Source organism: Corvus hawaiiensis, chromosome 3 (genome assembly GCF_020740725.1).
Source record: "Corvus hawaiiensis isolate bCorHaw1 chromosome 3, bCorHaw1.pri.cur, whole genome shotgun sequence".
Taxonomy (NCBI): domain Eukaryota; kingdom Metazoa; phylum Chordata; class Aves; order Passeriformes; family Corvidae; genus Corvus; species Corvus hawaiiensis.
The window spans coordinates 50949818-50970470 of NC_063215.1; the positions used below are offsets into that span (position 1 = coordinate 50949818).

The 20653-nt window shown below is 42.4% G+C and overlaps 1 protein-coding gene across 1 annotated transcript in view; it reads left to right on the forward strand.

Annotated features, from left to right (window-relative positions):
- The window catches only part of DCBLD1 (discoidin, CUB and LCCL domain containing 1), a 47289-nt gene extending 29549 nt beyond the window's left edge, over positions 1–17740 (forward strand). The window contains exons 7-15 of the mRNA XM_048298286.1: positions 3939–3979; positions 5243–5458; positions 6515–6639; positions 8206–8353; positions 8434–8550; positions 10026–10116; positions 11148–11197; positions 12725–12844; positions 15336–17740. Coding sequence (XP_048154243.1) covers positions 3939–3979; positions 5243–5458; positions 6515–6639; positions 8206–8353; positions 8434–8550; positions 10026–10116; positions 11148–11197; positions 12725–12844; positions 15336–15853 — 1426 coding nt within the window. The 3' untranslated portion in view covers positions 15854–17740. The remainder of the gene's footprint in view (positions 1–3938; positions 3980–5242; positions 5459–6514; positions 6640–8205; positions 8354–8433; positions 8551–10025; positions 10117–11147; positions 11198–12724; positions 12845–15335) is intronic.
- The last annotated feature ends 2913 nt before the right edge of the window (positions 17741–20653 follow it).

The following is a 20653-nucleotide window of genomic DNA, read 5'->3' on the forward strand; positions in this document are numbered from 1 at the left end:
AAGATGTTAGGTGTGGGTCTAGGGCTTTATTAAAATAGTGTTGGCGTTGGAGATAGGAAGAGGTTCCAAGTTTTCAGTGGCTCTATACCATGTAGGGTGGTATTTTCTTTTTCCTTCTATTCCTTCCAAAACATACTTGCAAATTACTTTGTTAGCAGATAATGAGAGTACGATGCTCTGGAGCAAACAGCTTTAATCGATGTGCTAATAAATCATGGTAAATTCATGTTGAAGTTTAAAAAAAGCTAGGAAAAATGAGTAAGTAAAAAATGCCATTGAGCCATAGGGGATTTAATGAACAACTTCTTAAACATTGTGTTTTTGACATGTTCAGAGTTTTTCTCTTTTAGAATATTTATAACAAGGGTATTATATTTATTGCTTATCTTCTGACTTTTAATTGTACTGTTGTTGAAGTAGAAATAAATCCTCTAATCTCTATCCAGCACAGTAAGCCCTTCCAGCAACTGCTTCTGTCATTCCAGTTGGTTTATAGTTTTTAATTTTCAAATGTTATCTGGATTTTACATGAGGCCTTTTTTTTTCTTTTGTAAGAAGGGAAATTTCCATCCCATAGCCTATGAGAGCTAAGGCAATATGTATTTTTTATACTATTTTCCTGTTTTCTCCATGATTTCTCACACCTTCCTGACAATTTTACAATCATGGTTTCATTCATGAAAAAAAAAAGGCATTCATGTGTTCTGTTGCTGTGCTTAAACTTCAGCACAGACTGAAATGCTTTATGTACAATGGCACTGGAGTGTACAAAGCTGGGTAGTGTGTAGATCATAGTCAAAGGACGGAACAGCCTAAATATTTTCTATTTTTCTTGAAAGTTAATTGCCAAAGAAAATTAATATAAACTTGTCTCAAAGCAAATCAAGACTGAGAACTCTGCTCAGGCACCAAGCCCCTCCATAAAACAAATAATACAAATTCTTTCCATCACACGTGCCAGCTTAGTGAGACCCTAAATTAAATATTTTGTGCCTTATCTAAAGGTGTTACAGAGCTGTTCACATACATTCGTACGCTTGTGACCCTCAAGAATCCCAGTGGAGTAACTCGGACAGTGGCACATAAAATTTCATAATGAAAGGGAGTTGTGATTCCCGTTCGTATTTTTTTTCATGGTACGAGAGCTAGTGGGCAAAGAATGAAGTGTGTAAGACTGCAAGTGTACACGTGCTGGGGGATTTAGTCCATTTAATGTGAGGTGCCCTGAGAGAGCACCCTAAGGAGGAGCAGAGTCCCTGTAGCTCTCCTGCCTAGAGGGGCAGACAGAGGCACTCCTTGAGCATGATGCACATCTCCGAGGGACGGAATTGCCCTGAGGAGACAACCTTGCTTTCTACAGGTTGTGCAGGAAGCCACAGGCTCACACTGGGCTGTATGCCTACAAACTAGATGGCATGTACTTTAAGAAAAATGGGAGTGTCAGCACAGCACTTCCCAGGATGCTTCTGCCACACCTGGCAGCTGCGACAGTCTCTAGAACAGACGAACTGTTGGTGTGAGCCCAGGAGAGGGAAATTGGAGCATGTAGGGAAATGCTTTTATTTCAAAACATGAAAAAGTGTTCCTAGAAACAGTAGGCTTGTTTACTAAGAAAAAGAACCAATGCATTTAGTGCTTTAAAAAAGCTTTTATAGGAGCTATCTACAAAGCTGCATGGCTTCCCTGTTCTGCAGTACCTACATGCTGAAAGAAAATCCTGCAGATGAGCCAGTGCCCACAAGAAAAAATTGGTGCTTGAGCACCAATGCCTTAAGAGCTTTTTAGATGCCCTTAAATAAGAGCTTGCACAAGCTTTTAAAATCTCATTTGTAGTGGATTTCAGTATTAAAGATTAAAATTATTTAGTGACTTGAGCTGAAATTGACCTCATCAAAAGCTGCTGCTGGAGTGCATCGAGCTGTTAAGTATCTGTGTTGTTAACGTGGAGTTATGTCTCGCTCACCCACCACCCTGCAAGAGCTGACCTTGGCCTCCCCACTCCATTTTTCAATGTGCTTCTTACACTCCAGCATCTTTGAGGTTTTCACTTCCCATGATCCATGTGCGGACCTGCACCCCCAGATGCTGTAATGAAGCCTGAGTGGCTGGATTTATTGAGCAGTTCTGATACCCCAGTGCAAATACACAGGATGTTGTAACATGGCCCGGCCTGTGACTTATACATCTGCACATGTGGAATCATTTGCCTTTGAAAATGCAAGATTGCATATTGACAAAATGCTTGTCAATAGTGAAAGATGAGATTCAGGGTTAACCTGCACTGCTTAGGAAAAGCTTGCTTGAGACCAGCTCTGGCAAAAAAATAAAAGGCAGGATTCTGAAGGTTGTCAGGCAAATGCAGAGCATGGAGCAATACCCTCCCTTAAAGGACAAAGTGGAACCTGTGTGAAAAATTCCAGCAGTCACATTAGGAAACTGATGAATTACCACTTACTGAATTAGCTTGTTCTCCTTAGTGAATTACAGCAGAAATTTATCAGCTTGATTTCATAGCTTCGTAGACCTTAGGAATGCCAACCTCCTCTATTTGCTAAATTTGCAGCCCTCTATTTGAAAGGGCTCTGGGTGACTTTTTTTCCTTAGCAGTCTTCAAGGAGCACTGTGATTGCTGTTTTGGATAGGCTTTACTGATTACATAGTTATTTATATTCTACTTTCCTCTTGAAATGGATTGCTTTGCATTCACTAAGAAATCAAAAACTGTTTTGGCTGTGATGTCAAAGTGGTTTGAAGTGAGCAGAGTGCATCTGGTCGCCCCTGAGGATTGCCTGTGGGGAAGATGTGGGAGGGAGGGTTTGTGTTTCCCCTTCTAGCTACTCAGCCACCTACATGCCCAAATAAATCAGCTCCCACCCAGAGCTCTGAAGGGCTTCGTTTGCCTGTAGTCATTAGTTTTCAGTGACAAAAAAAGGCAGTGTTTTTATTGACCTTGACATGGGACTACTCTCCTCTTCCCTGTTTGCAGTGCTCTCAAAACATATAGACCTACACACCATGGTAAGGCCACAGACAGTACCTCAGGGGAAATTTTCCTGGCCAACAACAAAGAAAGGGCAGCCTGAAAGGGAACTGTCTCCATGCTTAGTGCAGAAGTTGTTTTACTGCTTAGTCATGCTGGCCAAGGCTTTTCAAAAGGGGCCAGTGATGCGTGCAGCTAATCGAAGTGACAGCAGAGGGGGCAGATTTTCAAGAAATCCAAACTAATTTCATGTTAAAACCCTGGCCTTTCTTTTTGTTAGGCAGCCAGTTGGAGTCATTGCTTCTGGAATGAAACCTCAGGGGCATCTCCTTGGGAATTAGAAAGTGGCTCCCTGAAAGGCCAAGGAAAACTCAGCTTTCCCTTAGAGTGGTGATTTTATCTTGTCCTGCATTGTGCAGGGCTGTGTGGAGTGGCCCAAGAAATGGCTTTTCCCCTGGAGCAAAACAGTCTGTGTCAGAAGGAGGAAGAAAAAGGAAGCCATAGATGTGGTTAATGGAGCACAAAGAACCATTCTTGATGGGAGATGCTGACCGTGGTTATAACAGAACTGGTTCCCACCCAGATTAAAATAAGGAGTAGTTTTCATCCAGTTTTCATCCTATGACACACCTGTAGCCCAAGTAGGAATGGCCAGAGCTGGTGTGGTTTAGTCTCCATCAAGTGTAACTCTCACAAGCAGCAGGAGTAGCAGGGTGGTGCAACAAGGAGTCACTTTAAAGCTTTAAAAAATGCTCAAAACCATTAAAAAAATTACTCAAATACAGTCACAGTAAGAGATGAGCTTGAGTGCTCTTATGGGGGTCTATAACCGGCCAGCGGAGAAAGTGGCTGTCTGGCCAGAGATGTTTTACTGGAAAAACAGTGATTCTGAAGCTTAACTTCAGCACTCCTGTGACCACCTCATGAAAGGCTGAGTTACCTTTTTCTTTTCTTACAGTGGTTCTCTGTCAGATAAGCGGTTTACATTTACTTCGAATGGTAAGAATAATTGCTTTGTTTTTAGCTATTTAAATATTTTCTGTAAAAGTTTTAAAAAATAATCAGGAGAATGTCAGGCTGTGTCTAGGAAGGATATTTTAGGACAGCAGTTTTTTAAAATTGTCAAGTAAATAAAAAAATTGAAGGGATGTGAAGTGAGCTAGAAAAAAACCACAGAATATGTGTGGTCATACGCACATAGACGGGAAACAGAAATAGTATTCTGCTGTTACATTTCTGGTGCCAGCATATGAAAAATGACAATCAGATAAACCCATTTTTATGTACTTTAGGCCACAGAAGATGAAAACAGTTTCTCCTCAGACATTTATAATTTCCATCTTCATCATAAAAGTGGAGAAAGAAAACATAGGAGAAATGAAAATATATTTATATTGCACTGATACAGAAGGAGTTTTTGTTTATGGCTTTCCAAGATGCAAAACCCTCTTTTAATCTGTCAAGACGTTCATTTGCATAAAACACAGCAAAGAGGGGGGGAAAGTTCGCATTCGTTCATTTGAATTATATTCCACTCATTTGAGATAAAGTCATTTACTATTCCACTGGAAACTGTAGAGCATGTATAGGCCTTTGAACCTGCCAAGGAATTATTTTTAACTTCATTGAACCATATTCCACTGGCCTGTTTTCTCTGAAGAACCTTGATGTGCAGAAATTTTGTGGGTTCTTTGGTGGAGTTTGTAATACTTACCTGCAGATATTATCTTCATGATATCACATCTTGGCAGCAGTATGAAGGAGCTTCTCTAACGAGTAACTTTCCTAGCCCTAATTGCAGGTGGGAATCATGAAATGTTTACAGTAAAGTATTCCTTTCAGTACAGTGCCTTCATCTGTGAAATGTTTTGCACAGCAGAATTAGTTAGTGCCAATCTCAAAACATAAATATTATGTTTCAGAAGGAAAAATTTAAAAATAAAAAATGTCTTCACAGGAATGAGACAAAAGTGCAGAGATTAAAAAACTAAATGGCAAAAATAGCAGATGTAGTCAGAAGGTGTCATGTACGTAGGAGTTAGACTGGTAAAGCATTGGGACTGCAGCACTCTGGTACTGGATCATACACTACAAATTGACTGGTAAACACCACAGCTAATGGAGAGCATCAGGCTAGCACTAGATTCAGCAATGTCTGACTTTGCTGTTGTGGGTGGTCTTCAAATGTTGCTAGCCTAATATAAAAATATCCTGTGAAAATGCAAAATAACTCCTTCTGCCTGTCTGTGTGGGGACTCCTAGGCTGCAACAAATCTCTCAGTCTGGAAGAGGGATTCCTCTCCAAGAGCCAGGTTACTGCATCTTCCTACTGGGAGGAGACCAATGAGTTTGGGCAACTACTCCTATGGTCCCCCGACAAGGTTTGGCTTCAAGTCCCGGGATGGTCTTGGGCCTCTAACCACAGCAGCAGCCGTGAATGGCTGGAGATAGACCTGGGGGAGAAGAAGAGAATAACAGGTATGTTGCTCTCTGGTTATTAGAAACGGGTGTTTCAGCTGGAGAAGAAACTGAATGCAGCTGGAAAGCTGATAGTGCACTAATGCAACATTTCTTTTGTTAAACATAATGAAATGTTCTGTGCTGATGAATATTATTTTCCTATTTAAAACATCATCGTTACTTACAAGACTTGTCTTCCCATGGGGATATAGGATTGAACTCAACTGTCATGCATATCTGATCTGTAAACATGCTGCTAGAACAAAATACTTGCAGAGGGATCAGTAGAGTCTAGATGGATGATCTGGAATCAATAAGAAACATGAAAGTCACAGCCTTTGAAACAAGGCCTAGGTGAAAGAAATTCCTGTTTTCACCTCCTGGTTTAGTTGTAAACTACAGTTGCTGCTAAAGATGTAAAGATGGCCGATACAGACCATAATACCAAAAAGCAATTATCACAGAATCACAGAATGAGTAAAGTTGAAAGGCACCACAGGGGGTCATCTGGTCCAACCTCCCTGCTCAAGCAGGGTCATGCTACAGCACACAGCACAGGATTGTGTTAGGACAGTTCTTGAATATCTCCAGTGAGGGAGACTCCACAGCCTCTCTGGGCAACCTGGTCCTGTGCTCGGTCACCTGTACAGTAAAGAAGTTCTTCCTCATGTTCAGGTGGAACTTCCTGTGCATCAGTTTCTGCCCATTGCCTCTTGTCCCATTGCTTGGCACCACCAAGCAGAGCCTGGCTCCATCCTCTTGGCACTCCTCTTCAGATACTGGCAGACATTGATGAGGTCCCCTCTCAGCCATCTCTCCTCAAGGCTGAACAGGCCCAGCTCCCTAGGCCTTTTGTGCTCTGCTAAAAATATCCATTGCTCTAAATTCACAATTTAAAATGGATTTCCATTCTTCACCCAACTTTTAAACTTAATTTCAACACAGTTTGAAAAATAAACTAACACCTTGAAGACCAAGATTTCAGAATTGTTTTGGCTTCTGTGTTTGCATTTGAAAATGTTCCCTTAAAACAGTCACATAGCAAATGAAAATGTTTCTTGCATTTTTTGAAAGGGATTAAGACTACTGGTTCTGGATCCATGAATTTCAACTTTTATGTGAAGACATTTACAATGAATTATAAAAATAACAACTCAAAATGGAGAACTTACAAAGGGATTCTGAGCAATGAAGAAAAGGTAAGGGAAAGTGGGAAGGGTAGAAAAACACAAACCAATAACATGTATGCTGTCTTGAAATTGAAGGGCAGGCTTTCACTGTCAAGAAAGATTGGAGTTTCAAACTTGTCTAGACTTGGGCTAGGTGTAATTTATGGCTACAGAGTAGATAGCGAGCTTGTCGAAACAGTGAAGTTATCCAGGGACTGGTGAAGCTGTGGGACACACACAGGGAGGCATGTGTATGTCTGCACCCTTCTTTTAAAAAAGTGGTGTAATTGTGGAGCTCAACAGCAGCTGTTGGGGCAAGTCCTTAGCTCAGCTCAGTGTTTGCCCATGCCAGGGCTGCTGTTGGTATGGCACCAGCAAAGCTGAGGGTCAGCTCCAAGTGCATGGGGATGGTCAATCCACCTCCCCCTGCCAAATGAAACAACCCCTCGGGTGAAGGGCAGGGCTGCTGGAGGAGTTTGTCTGAGAACCTTTTCCCCTCAAAAATCTCATGTTTCCTTTCAAACAAAAGAAATCCCAAAAGCCTTCCTCCCTGGCCCCACAGTGTTCAGTAAGACCTTCACTCATCATTCCTGAGGGAGCCCAGCTTGCCTCAGGAGAAGGCTCTACCTGGTCCTCAGGGCTGATGGCAGTTTTTGAAGAAAACTTGTTAGAGCTGAAGAGAGATTTCCTGCTAGCTCTGATTTTCTTGGCTTGCATGGCAAGGAATTTCACTGCCCAACATTAATGGGGTTAATATTTTTTTAAATGTTAAACTGAGGGGATGCTGGCCCAAAGAGTGACAAATCAGCCTAGTAGTGGCTGAACTGCAAAGGCTAGTTATTTAAAATGTGCAGGCTTGCAGTTTCCCACAGTGACTTGTTATATACAAATATCCTTTGAAAGTAGTATATACGGTCTTAGTTTCAGCTATGGTACATGACAGAACCTGTCCCATCAGAACCCCATGTGGCCTGGCATTTTATTTAAGATATGCTGAGCTCACTTCTCTATCTCATCAGGCTTTTAAGGTTTCCTAGGTCGTGATGAAGCATGTCCAAGAACTAATATTGCAAGGACTACTGTTCTGCACAAGGGACTGAGCTGATTCTGGGAAACACTGTATAAGTAGTATACAGCAGTATACAGTAGTATACAGTGCAGTAACAACTGCGTAGCTAATAGTCACTCTTCAAGCTTGATATAGAAAACTGACCATTTTACTAAAATGCCTAGAAATAGTTCACCTCAGTTTTTTTTCATTTATCTTTCTATACCATATTTCCAAGAAAGTGTGCTGCAGCACTCTTAAATAAAAAATGATTGCATTATACCAGCATATATTAACTATAAATTATACAATATTGAAACGGTGATAATCTTTCTCCTCCAAGCTAACAGAAAAATGTGATCATCTGGCACAACTAAAAAGATTATTTCTTTCCGGAACTCTCAATTCCTAAAATCTTGTGGCTGAATCCCAGGTTATCAAGGTATTAGTTTTAGGATAATGAAAATCTTTGAAGTTGGATGTCAGGAGCACTTTGAAGAAAGAGACTTTTAAAACAGAGCAAACAATGTGTGCACATTTCATTGCAGGTATTCCAAGGCAACTCCAACTCTGGTGACATAGTGCGCAATAACTTCATCCCTCCAATAGTGGCCCGTTATGTGCGGATTATCCCTCAAACCTGGAACCAAAGAATAGCACTGAAGCTGGAGCTGATGGGATGTCGAATAATGCCAGGTATGGGGTAAGCAGTGCATGGTGCCTCTAAAGCCCACTGTGCTGCCCCAGTGCCACTGATGCCCCCTTCTCTCTTGCAGCTAACAGTTCATTTACACATTCAATGTGGCAGAAACCAAGTCAGAGCACAGAAACCTCCCTTGGAAAAGAAGACAGGACTGTTACAGAGCCCATCCCATCCGAAGAAACTAACTTGGGTAACACTACCTAGTGCCGCATTTTCTCTAGGATGCATCATGTCTTCAGCCGAGTCTGAGCAAACTTTAAACTTTCTCACAAATCATAACTTTTATTTTCCCTTCATACTTTATTTCATACTTTATTAATGACAGAGAGAAGAGGGAGGAGCAATGGGTTCTTTTCCTTAAGGCACAGAAAGAGATTGAAAGCCTTAATTTTCCTTGATGTGTTAAACACTGGGCTTTGGTTTCCCTGTCATATTGGTTGATCTGCCATGCTTGGTGGGTGGCTCAAGGGAATACAGTGAGCACTCAGCAGCAATTTTTGAAAGAGTTCTTTCTCACTCTTTTCCTGTATTTTGTAATTTTTTAATATGCAAGGTAGTCGTCTCACAAAAGTGTTATCTTCTCTCCACACAACCATGATGCCTTCCAGAGTGAGCTCCCAGCTGAAAGCAGCATACAGTTGTGCCTGATTGTGTAATTAAACATTCTTCCATAATGCCTGTGTTCATGGGGGCTCAGACAACCTTAATTTGCGTAATTCTCCCTGAATTTGCAGTCTTCATCCTTTAATGTTGTGGAGCTAACTTCTTAGACCTTAAAAAGGAAACAAACAAAATTTGGTGCTTATACTAACTGTTTGGTGGGCTCATAGCCAGGCAGGAATTGTCAGATCCACTGTACCAAATGCTACTACCCATTAGGTAGCTGATAGTTGTAGAAATGCCTCTGTGAAAAAACTGATTATAAGAAGCAATCACTGGAAGAAAAAAAAATTTCTGAATCTGCTTGCCAAGAGCCAGCAAGCTCAGTTCATCAGTGCAGCAGTATGAGTAAACCATATCCATGTTCACTGAAAATGAAATCTACTGAGATTTCATCTGCTAAATTGCAAATACTCTGTGGACGCTTCTACTGCCTTATTCTCACAGCTGGCAAGTGTCTGTAGAAACAGGGAACAGCACACTCCTGACACAAGAACCACCCCACTGCTAATTTTCAAATCCCTGCTCTAAAGTATGTTGTGTTAGAATTTACAGTGGCTAAACAGGTTTTTCCCTAGATTCCCTCATGGAAATCTTTGAACCATTTTGACTGAAATGTTTCAGCCAGTTCAGCATGAGCCAGATACTTGGCATATAAAGTTGCAGTCTCCTTTGGCAGATTTATAAGCAACTGAAAACCGAGTGTGTATGAGTGGCTTTTTAAGTCATCTAGTGTGTAATAAAAAAGAATTGCCCTTTGTAAGGATGCATATAGATGCCAAGTCAAGTGTCACCCTTGAGAAAGTATATTCAACTCTTTTGTTTCAACACTGTTCCACATAGGTACGTGGCTGAGGAGTGGCCTTTTAGTTTTATAGTTGTACATTTCCATGTTCTCTTCAAGAAGCATTCCTGCAACTTTATTTACCTTTTGCTGTAGTAAAAATTACCAGCTTCAGAGTAATTTGCCTTTTAAACTTTTATCCCTTTCTTTTTCTCATGCAGGTTTAAAGCTTACAGCTATAATTGTCCCCATCCTCATCGTGCTGTGTCTATTCTTGTTCTCTGGAATTTGTATCTGCGCAGCCCTACGCAAGTAAGATACTGGTTTTTGTTAAAGGAGGCATTTGTGGGTACCTAGCTAGCATGTCCAACTCCATGCCCACCTTCCAGATCCTCTTTACCAGGGAGCTGGGAATTGATCCTGTTTCTCAGCCTTTCTTTTAAGTAGAACTCATGTTGTGTCTCTGTAAGTTGTATTTCTTACTGTATGCCTCTCCTAGTCAGAAAAAAATGAAGGTAAAGCAGGTAAGGACTGTGCACCCAGTCCAATGTAACCAGCTGTTCTCTTCACCCTACATATACCCACAAACACTGAGGTGTAAAGCAGCTGAAGACAGGATACTTTCCACACCAAAGCCAAATAAGAAATTCAGTGAAGGGAAGATTTGAGCTATCTATCTGGACCATTTTCTTTTACTTTCCTCCTGTTGTGTTTCTGTATCCCAGTCCCTTAAGTTAGAGCACTTAACCTAGCAGGCTGAAAGCAGAGCTGGGCTCCTTGGAGTTGCACACATACACTGGTGTAAGCAGCTAAAACTAAGCTGTTTCATCTCACAAGTCCAAGTACTGGAAGGAGCACTGCTAACTGTGCTTCCTGCTAGATGCCCATTCCTATGAACCTGCACTTGCATGTTGAGCCAGGAAATGCTTCTGTCAGCAGATGGGGATTTGGAAGTATAAGCAATGCTCTGGTGATGCTGCTTCATCACCAGTAATTCTCAGGTCTGTCCTGGTTTCCCAGTAAATCTATAAAATAGCCAAAGAATTCAGCAGAGCACACCAAAACATAGCCTGGAGTAACACATATAAACAGAGACACATCAAATTGATGAGTGCCACCCCAGAAATCTGAACATCAACACTCACAACTTGCACATAGACGGAGAAAAAGAAAATGTCAAAGTGCTGGTTTGCATGCCTGATGTTCTAGTAAACAGCAACCTCCAGGAACTCGAAGTGAAGCCTTGTCCTCAGCCACTAAATAAAAAGGCTCTGCTGGAGCTAAGGCATGAAGCTGAAATGCTGTGAGTATTGATGTTTATAAATCCTTTTCTCTCCTCACAGGCGAGAAGCCAAAGGACTTTCATATGGATTATCCAGTACTCAGAAATCAGGTGAGTGGAGAATCATGCACTTTGTCCTGTCCTGTCCTGTCCACTGGGCTAGCAGGAAGGGGTTTATGCAGCTAAGCTTTTAATGCTTGTGAAACAGCATCCACATTTCCTCATTCAAATTCATGTCTTCATACAAGGGAAACGGCAAACGATAGTCCCACTTGTGTCATCCTAGCACAGTGCCCTGAGAAACAATATAATTTGGTTTCTATGACAGAAAGGCAATTAACAAAAGATCTATTATACAGAGTGCATAAATTAGCATGTAAGAGTGCTCCCAGGTGCCCTCCTTTTCCTTCCCACCTCCAAAATACCTATTTTGCAGAAAATTGCTGCTTTTCTTTTCTTTTCCCCACAGCAGAGGGGATTGCCTTTCTCCAAGAGAGCAAGGGATAATAACTTTTTATGGCTTTAATATTTTCTTCTCACTGCCCTCCCTGGCTGAAACTGTACTTATAAAGCCTAACAACACTGAACTGTATTGAATGAAGGATTGGCTTGAGCATACTGCTTTAGGACATGACTGCAAAACCCTGATGCAGTATTTTCTTTGTCTTGCTCAATAACATTTTCTAGATGGGGTTCCCATCAGCTTGGCAGTTGGGGTGTTTTTCCTGGCCAATCAATTCTGTAGAGGAATATCCTTCTGAAACTCAGCTTTCCATGAAAACCCCAAACCACTAAGCATTTCATATGTCTCTTGAAAAGTCTGTTGCAATAGCTCAGCTCCGAAATTTCATCCTTCAGCAGGTGCTGACGTCAGTGAAAGGAATGCTGTTACCCACTGCAGCTTGCCCTCATTAGAAAATTAATTTGTACTTAACATCATATTTGCTAATATGATTTTTCAAGGTCACATCATAATCCTGTCTCACTTGCTAATGAGGACAAATCCCAAGAAATTGGAGATAGCCTCTTACCCAGTCAGTTCATTTGTTGCATGTCTGCTTCATAAATCAAGCTCCTAAGCCCTTGTGAACCAGGCTTGTGGCTTAGAAAGCTGTGAGCCAAACTCACCTCTCCACAGACCTCCTGGCACAGGCTCCAGCAAGTCCCTGACACTGTGGATTTTTTTCTTTTCTGTCTTACAAGGATGTTGTGAGAACAAGTTAATTGATGAGTGCAGGTGCTCCGATACCAACAAAATGGAAGCCACACTAATCTACTGAAAAAAAGAGAAATTTTAAGCATTATTTTTGCCAGATATTCAATGCCAAAACATAACTGACTTAAAGCTGGTATTTTATCAATATACTTTGTTAAGGCATCACTGTAAGCACCTGCAGAGTTTGAGCCCTTCTTGCCAAAATATCTTATATAAACTTGGAAATCCCAGTTGATGATTCACTTCTTCCTTCACCCTCCATATTTAGGGGGCTTTTTTTAAACAAACAGCCCATTTTAGTCATATTTTGAACTATTTCAATCTATTGACAGCAATGAGTATACCAAAAATTAAACTTTCTGGTAAGCCTTTTAAGCATTTAACTTGCTGATAAGCCTTCTATTTTTATTTCTTTTTCATAGGTTGTTGGAAACAAATCAAGCAGCCCTTTACCAGACATCAGTCAACTGAATTTACCATCAGCTATAACAATGAGAAGGAGACACCACAAAAGCTGGATCTGGTCACCAGTGACATGGCAGGTAACAGTGGCTCCCCTTCAGATGCATTCCTTTTGCTCTGTGTGCAGAGCTGGTAACAGGGAGAGGGATGGCCCAGCGATGTTACAGGCTTCAGCTCTTATGCAAGCTGGGCCCAGAAATAGATTTATTCATGTTCATCCCAGATGTATAGTGAAGCAGCTAAATATATTAGGCAGGGAAAGCCCCACTATTGTGGAATTTTTTTCTTGGAGTTGTTGGAAAAATTTCCTGACTCTGAAATAGTTACAGCTGAAGGTAATGATGGAAGGCACTCAGGCGTGGATGGAGTGCAAGAATGTGCCTAGGATAGGATTGGTTCCTTTTGTTGACTAATTTTTGTGTTTCTATTTAAACACAAATGTCTCTGGGAGTGGAACAAAATATGGTGCTCCTTGCTGCTGATCAAAGAGAAAAATTACTTAGTCGGTTTATGGTGGGATTTCATGGACAGCTGGAAGTTGTGCTGAGATCCCTGCGCAGCTTTCCTGGTGCCTGAACTATCTGGGAGATGAGGCCTCCTGAAGTGGAAGCAGGTAGATGAGAGAGAAGAAAAAAGCCAGCCACAGTGCTCCTCTCCTGTGCTACCTTGGCTCCAGGTCACTGTTTGGATAGAGAAAATCCCTGCATCAGTACTATTTGCATCCCAAAGGGATGATTTTTTAATGCACCCTCTTAGCACATCTTATCCCCACCTAGTCTAGTCTGTCTGGTATGGCTAGTGAGACCAGCTATTTCATGGGATCAGTGATCAGCACTCTTGAAGAAAGATTAGTTTGCTGCTTCCAGCCTCCAGAACTAGAAATCCCTTAGAATTTCTTCATTGTGCTTGGCAGAGAAATACATTTAAAAAACAAATGGATGGTTACTGTAATTCCATATGGTGCTGCTCTCAATATCTTTCAAAGGCAGTTTCAATCCTTTATAGAAACTTTCAATATAAATATGCAGAGACCTATAAAGCAGTTTTCAGGAAAGAGAATGAATAAAGATTGCTCACAAGTGATGGTTATTTGGTTCCCTGGCCACATCTAGGAAGCCTTTACTCTCTCCACCATCCCCTCCTGCTGTGTTTGTGGGAAGTCTTAACTCTCAGCCTGGCTGAGGCACATTCCCAGCCTTAGCATTTCACCTGCAGTCTCCTTAAAAATAAAAAGCATGAAACAAAAATGCGAATGCAACCTAGAAATGTGCCGTTTAATAATTTAATTGCAGAAAGCACACAATTTGCATATAGGTTATCATGCTACATGAAATTCCCTCACTTCAGACCCCCAGCTGCCTGCCGGTTCCCAAAGGCAGACAGGAGGAAGTTGAGATGCTTCATCCTGAGTGAGAGAGATTTCTGGGGATGGCGGCAGCGATGCTGGGGAGAGCTGCACCACTTACTTAGTGAAATATCATAACACCTTCACCCTACATGCTGAAGTTTGGGACACAGCCAGAAACTGCCAAAAAGATTCACAGGACATATGGGATCGAATTCGACGCTCATGTCAGATGAACCGCGATGCCAGAACAGAAACCGAGCTAACTTCTTCACGCCTGCATGAAAACACGATACTTTAGCAGTGTCATTTACTAGAGCTGTTCAGGCCACCGTATGTATCTGTAAGAGATTGTCACCAGCGCCAAAGCGAGAAAGTTAGAACGTTCACTTTTCTCATAATAGTATTACTGTTTTTTTCAGAAAACCTTCTAGTTCAGATCTCCTCACATGGCAGCCTGGCATCTACCTTAACTAGAGATGCAAACATGCACTTCTTGAGGCCCTATTTCCTCCATCTCACTCCTTGCTCCTGCTCAGGCCATTTGCCTTAGGCCAGGTCTATCCCTGCCATCCCCCTTGACCGGGTGACTGCCCAATTTCTGCAGCAGCACTGTTCCCACTTCTCCCCCCAAGCTCATCCCCCCTGGCATGCCCACAGCCGTGCTGAGCTGGCTTAGCACATTTCACACTTCCATTGACTCTCTTGGCTGCCGTTTTGCCTAACTTCATCCTTCTTGTCAGTCAGCTACTGTGAGATGCCTTTTAAATAAAGCCGGCTCGTTAAGAATCCTCTGGGCATTTTAATTATTCCAAAAGTGGAACACTCATTTTGGAGAACTTCTTGCTCGTGGATCTTCATGCAATGTCCTTTGTCCAGTTTGTTGCTAATATTTTGTTGACCTCACTCTTTTTTTAGCACTTTAAACTATACTCCAGAAATGTTGATTTATTTGGGAGGGTAGGTGGGGAAAGGGAGGGAGGGAGTAGGAAAAGAGGTGGCAGATTGGAGCTTCTCCATGGAAGAGCTTCTGCCATGTTCTGCAACTCTTACTCGCTGAAGGAGGCTACAGGATTGGTGTTGGGGAAAGGTTTCCTCACATCCCCAATAACCACACATTAGACACAATAACAGAGTAGTTTTTCAGCATAAAATACCTACCTATGCATAAGTATTATATACATAACCAAACTATGCCTTACTGAACATTTCATACTTCTTTTTAGATTATCAGCAGCCTCTCATGATCGGGACTGGGACGGTAACACGTAAAGGATCTACTTTTCGCCCCATGGACACCAAAGAGGAGGGAAGAAGGGGGAGTTCTGAGTTTGAAAATCATTATCACTGCCCTCACAGAGCTAACAGGCACGAATATGCTCTGCCCCTGACCAGCCAAGAGCCCGAGTATGCCACCCCCATCATAGAGCGGCACACAGCAAGAGAAAATAATTTCCCCTCTGAGAACGGCTACAACGTTCCTGTCGCCTCATCTCAGATACATTCCCTTACTGCCGGCAGCTTCTCCACTTCATGTAAGACCGACACCAGGAACGGAGACTATCAGACACCCCAGAGTGTCATAAACTACGACAAACCGAAAGTTAATGGTGTTCTGACCTCCGTGAGCTACAGCACAGACTACCAGAAACCCCAGCAAACTGCTCTCGGGGGCGAGGGTTACTCCACGCCCAGGGACTGCCTAAAGCCCATAAGCCAGACAGCAATGACAGCTCTCTTGTGATTTGCCGAGCAGGAGCGGCGCGGTGCGCAGGAGCGTCACTGCACAGCTTTCTGAAGTGAAAACAGAGTTTGGAGGGACTCTGCTGTGGGAGGCAGAAGGCAAACAAGCCCTGTGTACATAATATTGCTGTCTTGCTGGGTTCTGACATCTGAAGAAAGCATATGCTGTTTATCACTGTTTATAGCAAGAGAGATGTTATCAGTGAAGACTGTACATCTTATTTTCTGTAACTGATCTCAGTGCTCCATTTGCAATGTGTGCAATTTGTACATAGCTTTTATTTAAGGAGAATTTCTTAAGTTTCCTTTTCACCTGGGGGTTTGAAAGGATTGCAGAAATGCCTATTTAAGAAAAACAGTCCTCTTTTTCTGTCTTTATCTTACCTGCTGCTGTACTGGCAGCTGTAAATGGTGTATCTTACGGTTGTGTTGATTCATCTCCTTTGCTGTGATAACTGAAGATAGGGCTGTAGTTCTTACTGGGAGAATAGAAGTTAAACTACTTGCTGCATAATGTGCATGAGACAAGGCAGCTGAGTATTTAAATACTGTGCTCAAACACAACTTCCCAGCTGCTTTTTTAGCAGCAATTCTCACATGCTTGAATTTGATCTAGCATACAAGCTGAGCCCATCTAACTTCCAATTCATGTTAGAAAAAAGGTAGAAAGGCTGAAACTAGTTTTGGGTTCAAGCCATGGTTATCACTCTATAACAGAAAAAAAAAACCAAACCAAAAAACCAAACGAAACCAAACGACACATCCAACACCAGATAACCTGGGGGAGTTCCTTCAATTTTATTTTACTTAGGAAGTGTGTGTGTAACCAAAATGTGAATTTACAGCTGAGAATTCAAGGCTGTTCAAGCCCTAGCTGATTCTTTTGCTGCTAAACTATAAGGAAATTTGTTCCTTGGCACAAAGCAGCATACTTCCTGAACTCTTCATTTCTCTACTAGGCATTTTTCTGTCTTACAAATTTAGTGTAACATTTCTGTTAGAAGTATTTCAACTAAGTAAAACACAGTGTGTGTATGGGTTACTGTTGCAGTTAATTTTGCAAGACAGCAGATCAGCACTGTTGTTTTCTAATAGTTTTTCTTTTGCAGCTAATGTTTCCCTTAGTTCTGTTTTCGGACAAACTTGAAAAAGCTTGGGATTGGGTGCAATGTATCGCACAGCAGCTGGCTCCTCTTTCAGCAGAGGCAGCTTTGGAGCAGAACAGCTCCTGGTCATGACTGGGACCGTCCACTGCCCTTCTACCTCCAGTGCTTGGGGCATTTCTTTGAATTCAAAAGCTTGTCCTAAAATGCCAAGAAGCTATATACTTCTGTGATGAAAGAATGGTGCTATAGTTAAAGCACAAGGTTGGGAAACGAGACCAGTAAAACCTGAGCTCTGGGAAAGTCGCTCTTTGAAGGCCCTCCATTTTTTTCCTTGTATATAAACAAGGGATAATTTGCAAAGGATGCAACGAAGACTGATCAGTCTGTTCGCAGAGTGCTCTCAGATCTCTGGGTGCAAAGTGCTGTCAGAGGACAGACTGCAGTGGTACTGCTCACAAGTACTGCTCACTCCAGCCATACCCGAACTTAAGGCAAGCTCTGAGTGGGTTCTTTGCATACCCTTGTTTTGCGGCCTCAGGTGGTGCCATTCCCCAGCGCTGCCGCACCATGCATGCGATTACCGTGCAAAGAAGAAAGAGTCAAGGTAACCTCGTAGCCTTCCTGTGTTTGCTGTCAATACAGTTTCTGTGAAATGTCTAAAACACCTCAGGTCCTGAAGTGAAACAGCAGCAGCCTGTTTGTTAGACCGAGCTGGGCGGTGTTGTTTACCTTCTGTTGTTTACATGTCTGTGTAAATAAAGAACACTGGTATTTGTAAATCAGCCACACAGGCCTGCCACTTCACTCGGTGACTCGATCATCACTGCACGCCCACTCTCGCCACATACCCTGCAGGGTGAGAAGGAAACGTTCCTTACGCCCTGCAAAAGTGCCAGTTGCGCTGCTGCAATTCATGGCCCCAGTGTGACAGGCTAAAAAAAGATTCTCTCAGTGCCCCATTTAGCCCAGATTTTCTGTCCATAAGCTCCAGAGAAGAGCCCACAAACAAACTCCTGTGCCAAACCCTGCTGCTGGATGTATATGATTGAGGAAAGCATGAGGATGCCCTCCTGATGAGCCTGAAACCAATCCTCTGCCCACACAACTAATTAGCCTGACTTGTCACTTGACAAACAAGTCAGTAATCAGGCCTACTCCCCATCTAATGAGGCAGCTAAATAACACAGCAATGCAAGGCGACCAGGCAGCAGATGACACTACTTATATTATAATGAACTTTTTGCATACTTCTGCCACATGCTTGGCACATCTGCAATATGGTACAAGTGTCAAAGGCTTCTTGGCAGCATCTGCCCATTTCTGCTGTCATTCAAACCCATCTTAACACAGTTGATTTATCCTAATGGAAAGTTTGGTCTCAATTTGCACCTTGCCTTCACCCCCACCCCCCTCAAAAAAACAACCCAACAAACCTGCAAAGGTGGCTTAAAATATATCCACGATCATCTTGAGCTTCCCTTCACAATGCCTTGGTGCTGACAGGGACTGAGGCAGCACATGTCCTGGTCACTGCCGTGGTGCTTCATGGTTCACATCTTAGTGACTGCTGAGCGTGGTTAACACGAAAAGCTTCGAGCCTCTCCACCTTGGCCTAGCAGCAGATATGCAAGGGAACTTCCTACCCTATGTCTCTGTATCCTAATGTGGTAGAAATGAAAGAGGAACTGGTGTAGGAATGAAAGAGGATTGCCTGAATCTTACCAGTGCTAGTGCTCATCCTCATGTCCATCCCCTGAATGGCTTTTTACATACTGATACATCAAACTCCAGCTTGTCTACATCAGCCTGTCCTCACTGACAAAGCCAGATGCAGGTTTAACACCAGCAGCCTTATAAAACATCACAGGTTTAAAAACATTTGTTCCACAGTGAAGGTTAGAGTATGCACCATTTTGGGTTATTTCTACGCTCAGAAGGCCTGCTAGCTCTGGATCTCTCTCCAGCATCTCGAAGAGATTGTGTGAGAGCAGAGTCTGATCCTCTGATCAATGGAGACTTTCAGTGGTGTTTTGGTCCCAAACTTCTTCCTTGAGCAGGCACTCCCAGTGGTTTGGAACAGTAAAGCCAAGTCAGAGTCCATAGGAAAGTTAAATATTAACTGCTCCTGGAACTAAGGACCTGCCTGTCCCATTGCTATTGACAGCAAGTCTGACTTTGCTGGGAACAGGGGCAGCACTGTAACTGCATATGTCTGACCAAGGGAAAGGAAGGAGGTGGCTCTTGAGGTAAGAAAGTGTAAAAAATGGTGTCAGCTACCTATAACTGAAACCAAAAAATGACAGCATGCATTTCCAGCTGGTGCCTTATATTTAAAACTGAAATTTTAAAAAGCAACTACAACAAAGGTTCCAAAAATACCACAGGAAAAACACAAATTTTCTTTGCTCTCACCTCCTTAGACTGGCAAGTAGATAGCAAATTCTTATTTCTTTTATCAAGTACCTTTCTAATGCTCAATATAAAATCATTTTTTCCTACCAATTGTAATTCTAGAGTATTTCTTTTAGCTGATAAGCATCAGATATTAAACCCTACCCTAGTACCTACCACAATCTTTACATCCAACAGGCAATAAATTAAAATTAGCCCTAGACTGGAATTAGGATTTCCTGGCTCAGGGTGTGTCCTGCTTAGAGCATCACCTGCTCTCCTTTTATGGTCTTTCCCTGGATCAACGGCCTGGCCTCACCTCCCTCTCCAGACACCAACCACAGAATGGGTTCAACCAGCTTAGTAGCCCACTCATTTCAGCAGTCTGCAGAGATGGGGGCAGGCAGGGAAAGCCCTGAGGCTGATCTGCACCCCTGGCATCTGAGAGTATTGTGAGCACTGAGCTAAAACAGCAGCAGTCACAGCAGTGTCTCTCAACACCTGTGTGTAAATGACAGATCCCTCCCTGCCTCCTTATTTTAAAAAAACAAAGGAGGTTGGATTCCAATCATTAGAAGCAGCTTGTGAATCCCGTGGCTGGCCTGCATTATTGGCATGGCTAAAACCTGGGAAGATGAAGTTTTTAATACAGACATCCTTCAGATTTTTCCCACTGACTGCCAAAGAGCTGGCAGTTCTTCACTCCATGGGCAGATTTTAGTGGCACCCTGTCTGAGACACAAAATATTCTCTACACAGGATATGAATATCAGGCTATAGGTCCCATTACAGGAGCAGATGCCTAACTGTGCTTACCTGTTTGGTGGATCGCTATGATTAAAACAAAAAGTGAAAAAATGAAGAGAGTTCTAAGAAGGGAGTCTGTGGTCTCACAGCAGTCCTGCAGGATCAGATGCCCACTGAAAAGTAAACTTGCAGAAACACATCTGTATTCTTCTGTCCCCCCTCTCTCCAAAACTAGGTACGCTTTGCTCAGCAAGTGGACATCTTAAAGGCTCCTCAGCCTGTAATCAGGCCAGACCCAAGGAATGACAAGGTTATGTTGTTGCATTCCTTTTTCCTTATTATTTTCCATAATAAAAATTGTGTACTGACCTTTTCTTTCCAATGTCAGCTATGATGTAAGTTTGTACTGACCTCCAGCCTCCACTGTGACTAGCACAGTGTGAAAGCAGAATTTACCATTTCATTTGAAACTCATCAGTGTTGTTGATACCTACACTGAAAATTACCCTGCCATAGCTGCGTGGGGTTAACGAGACTAACATTGTGATGCCCGTGAT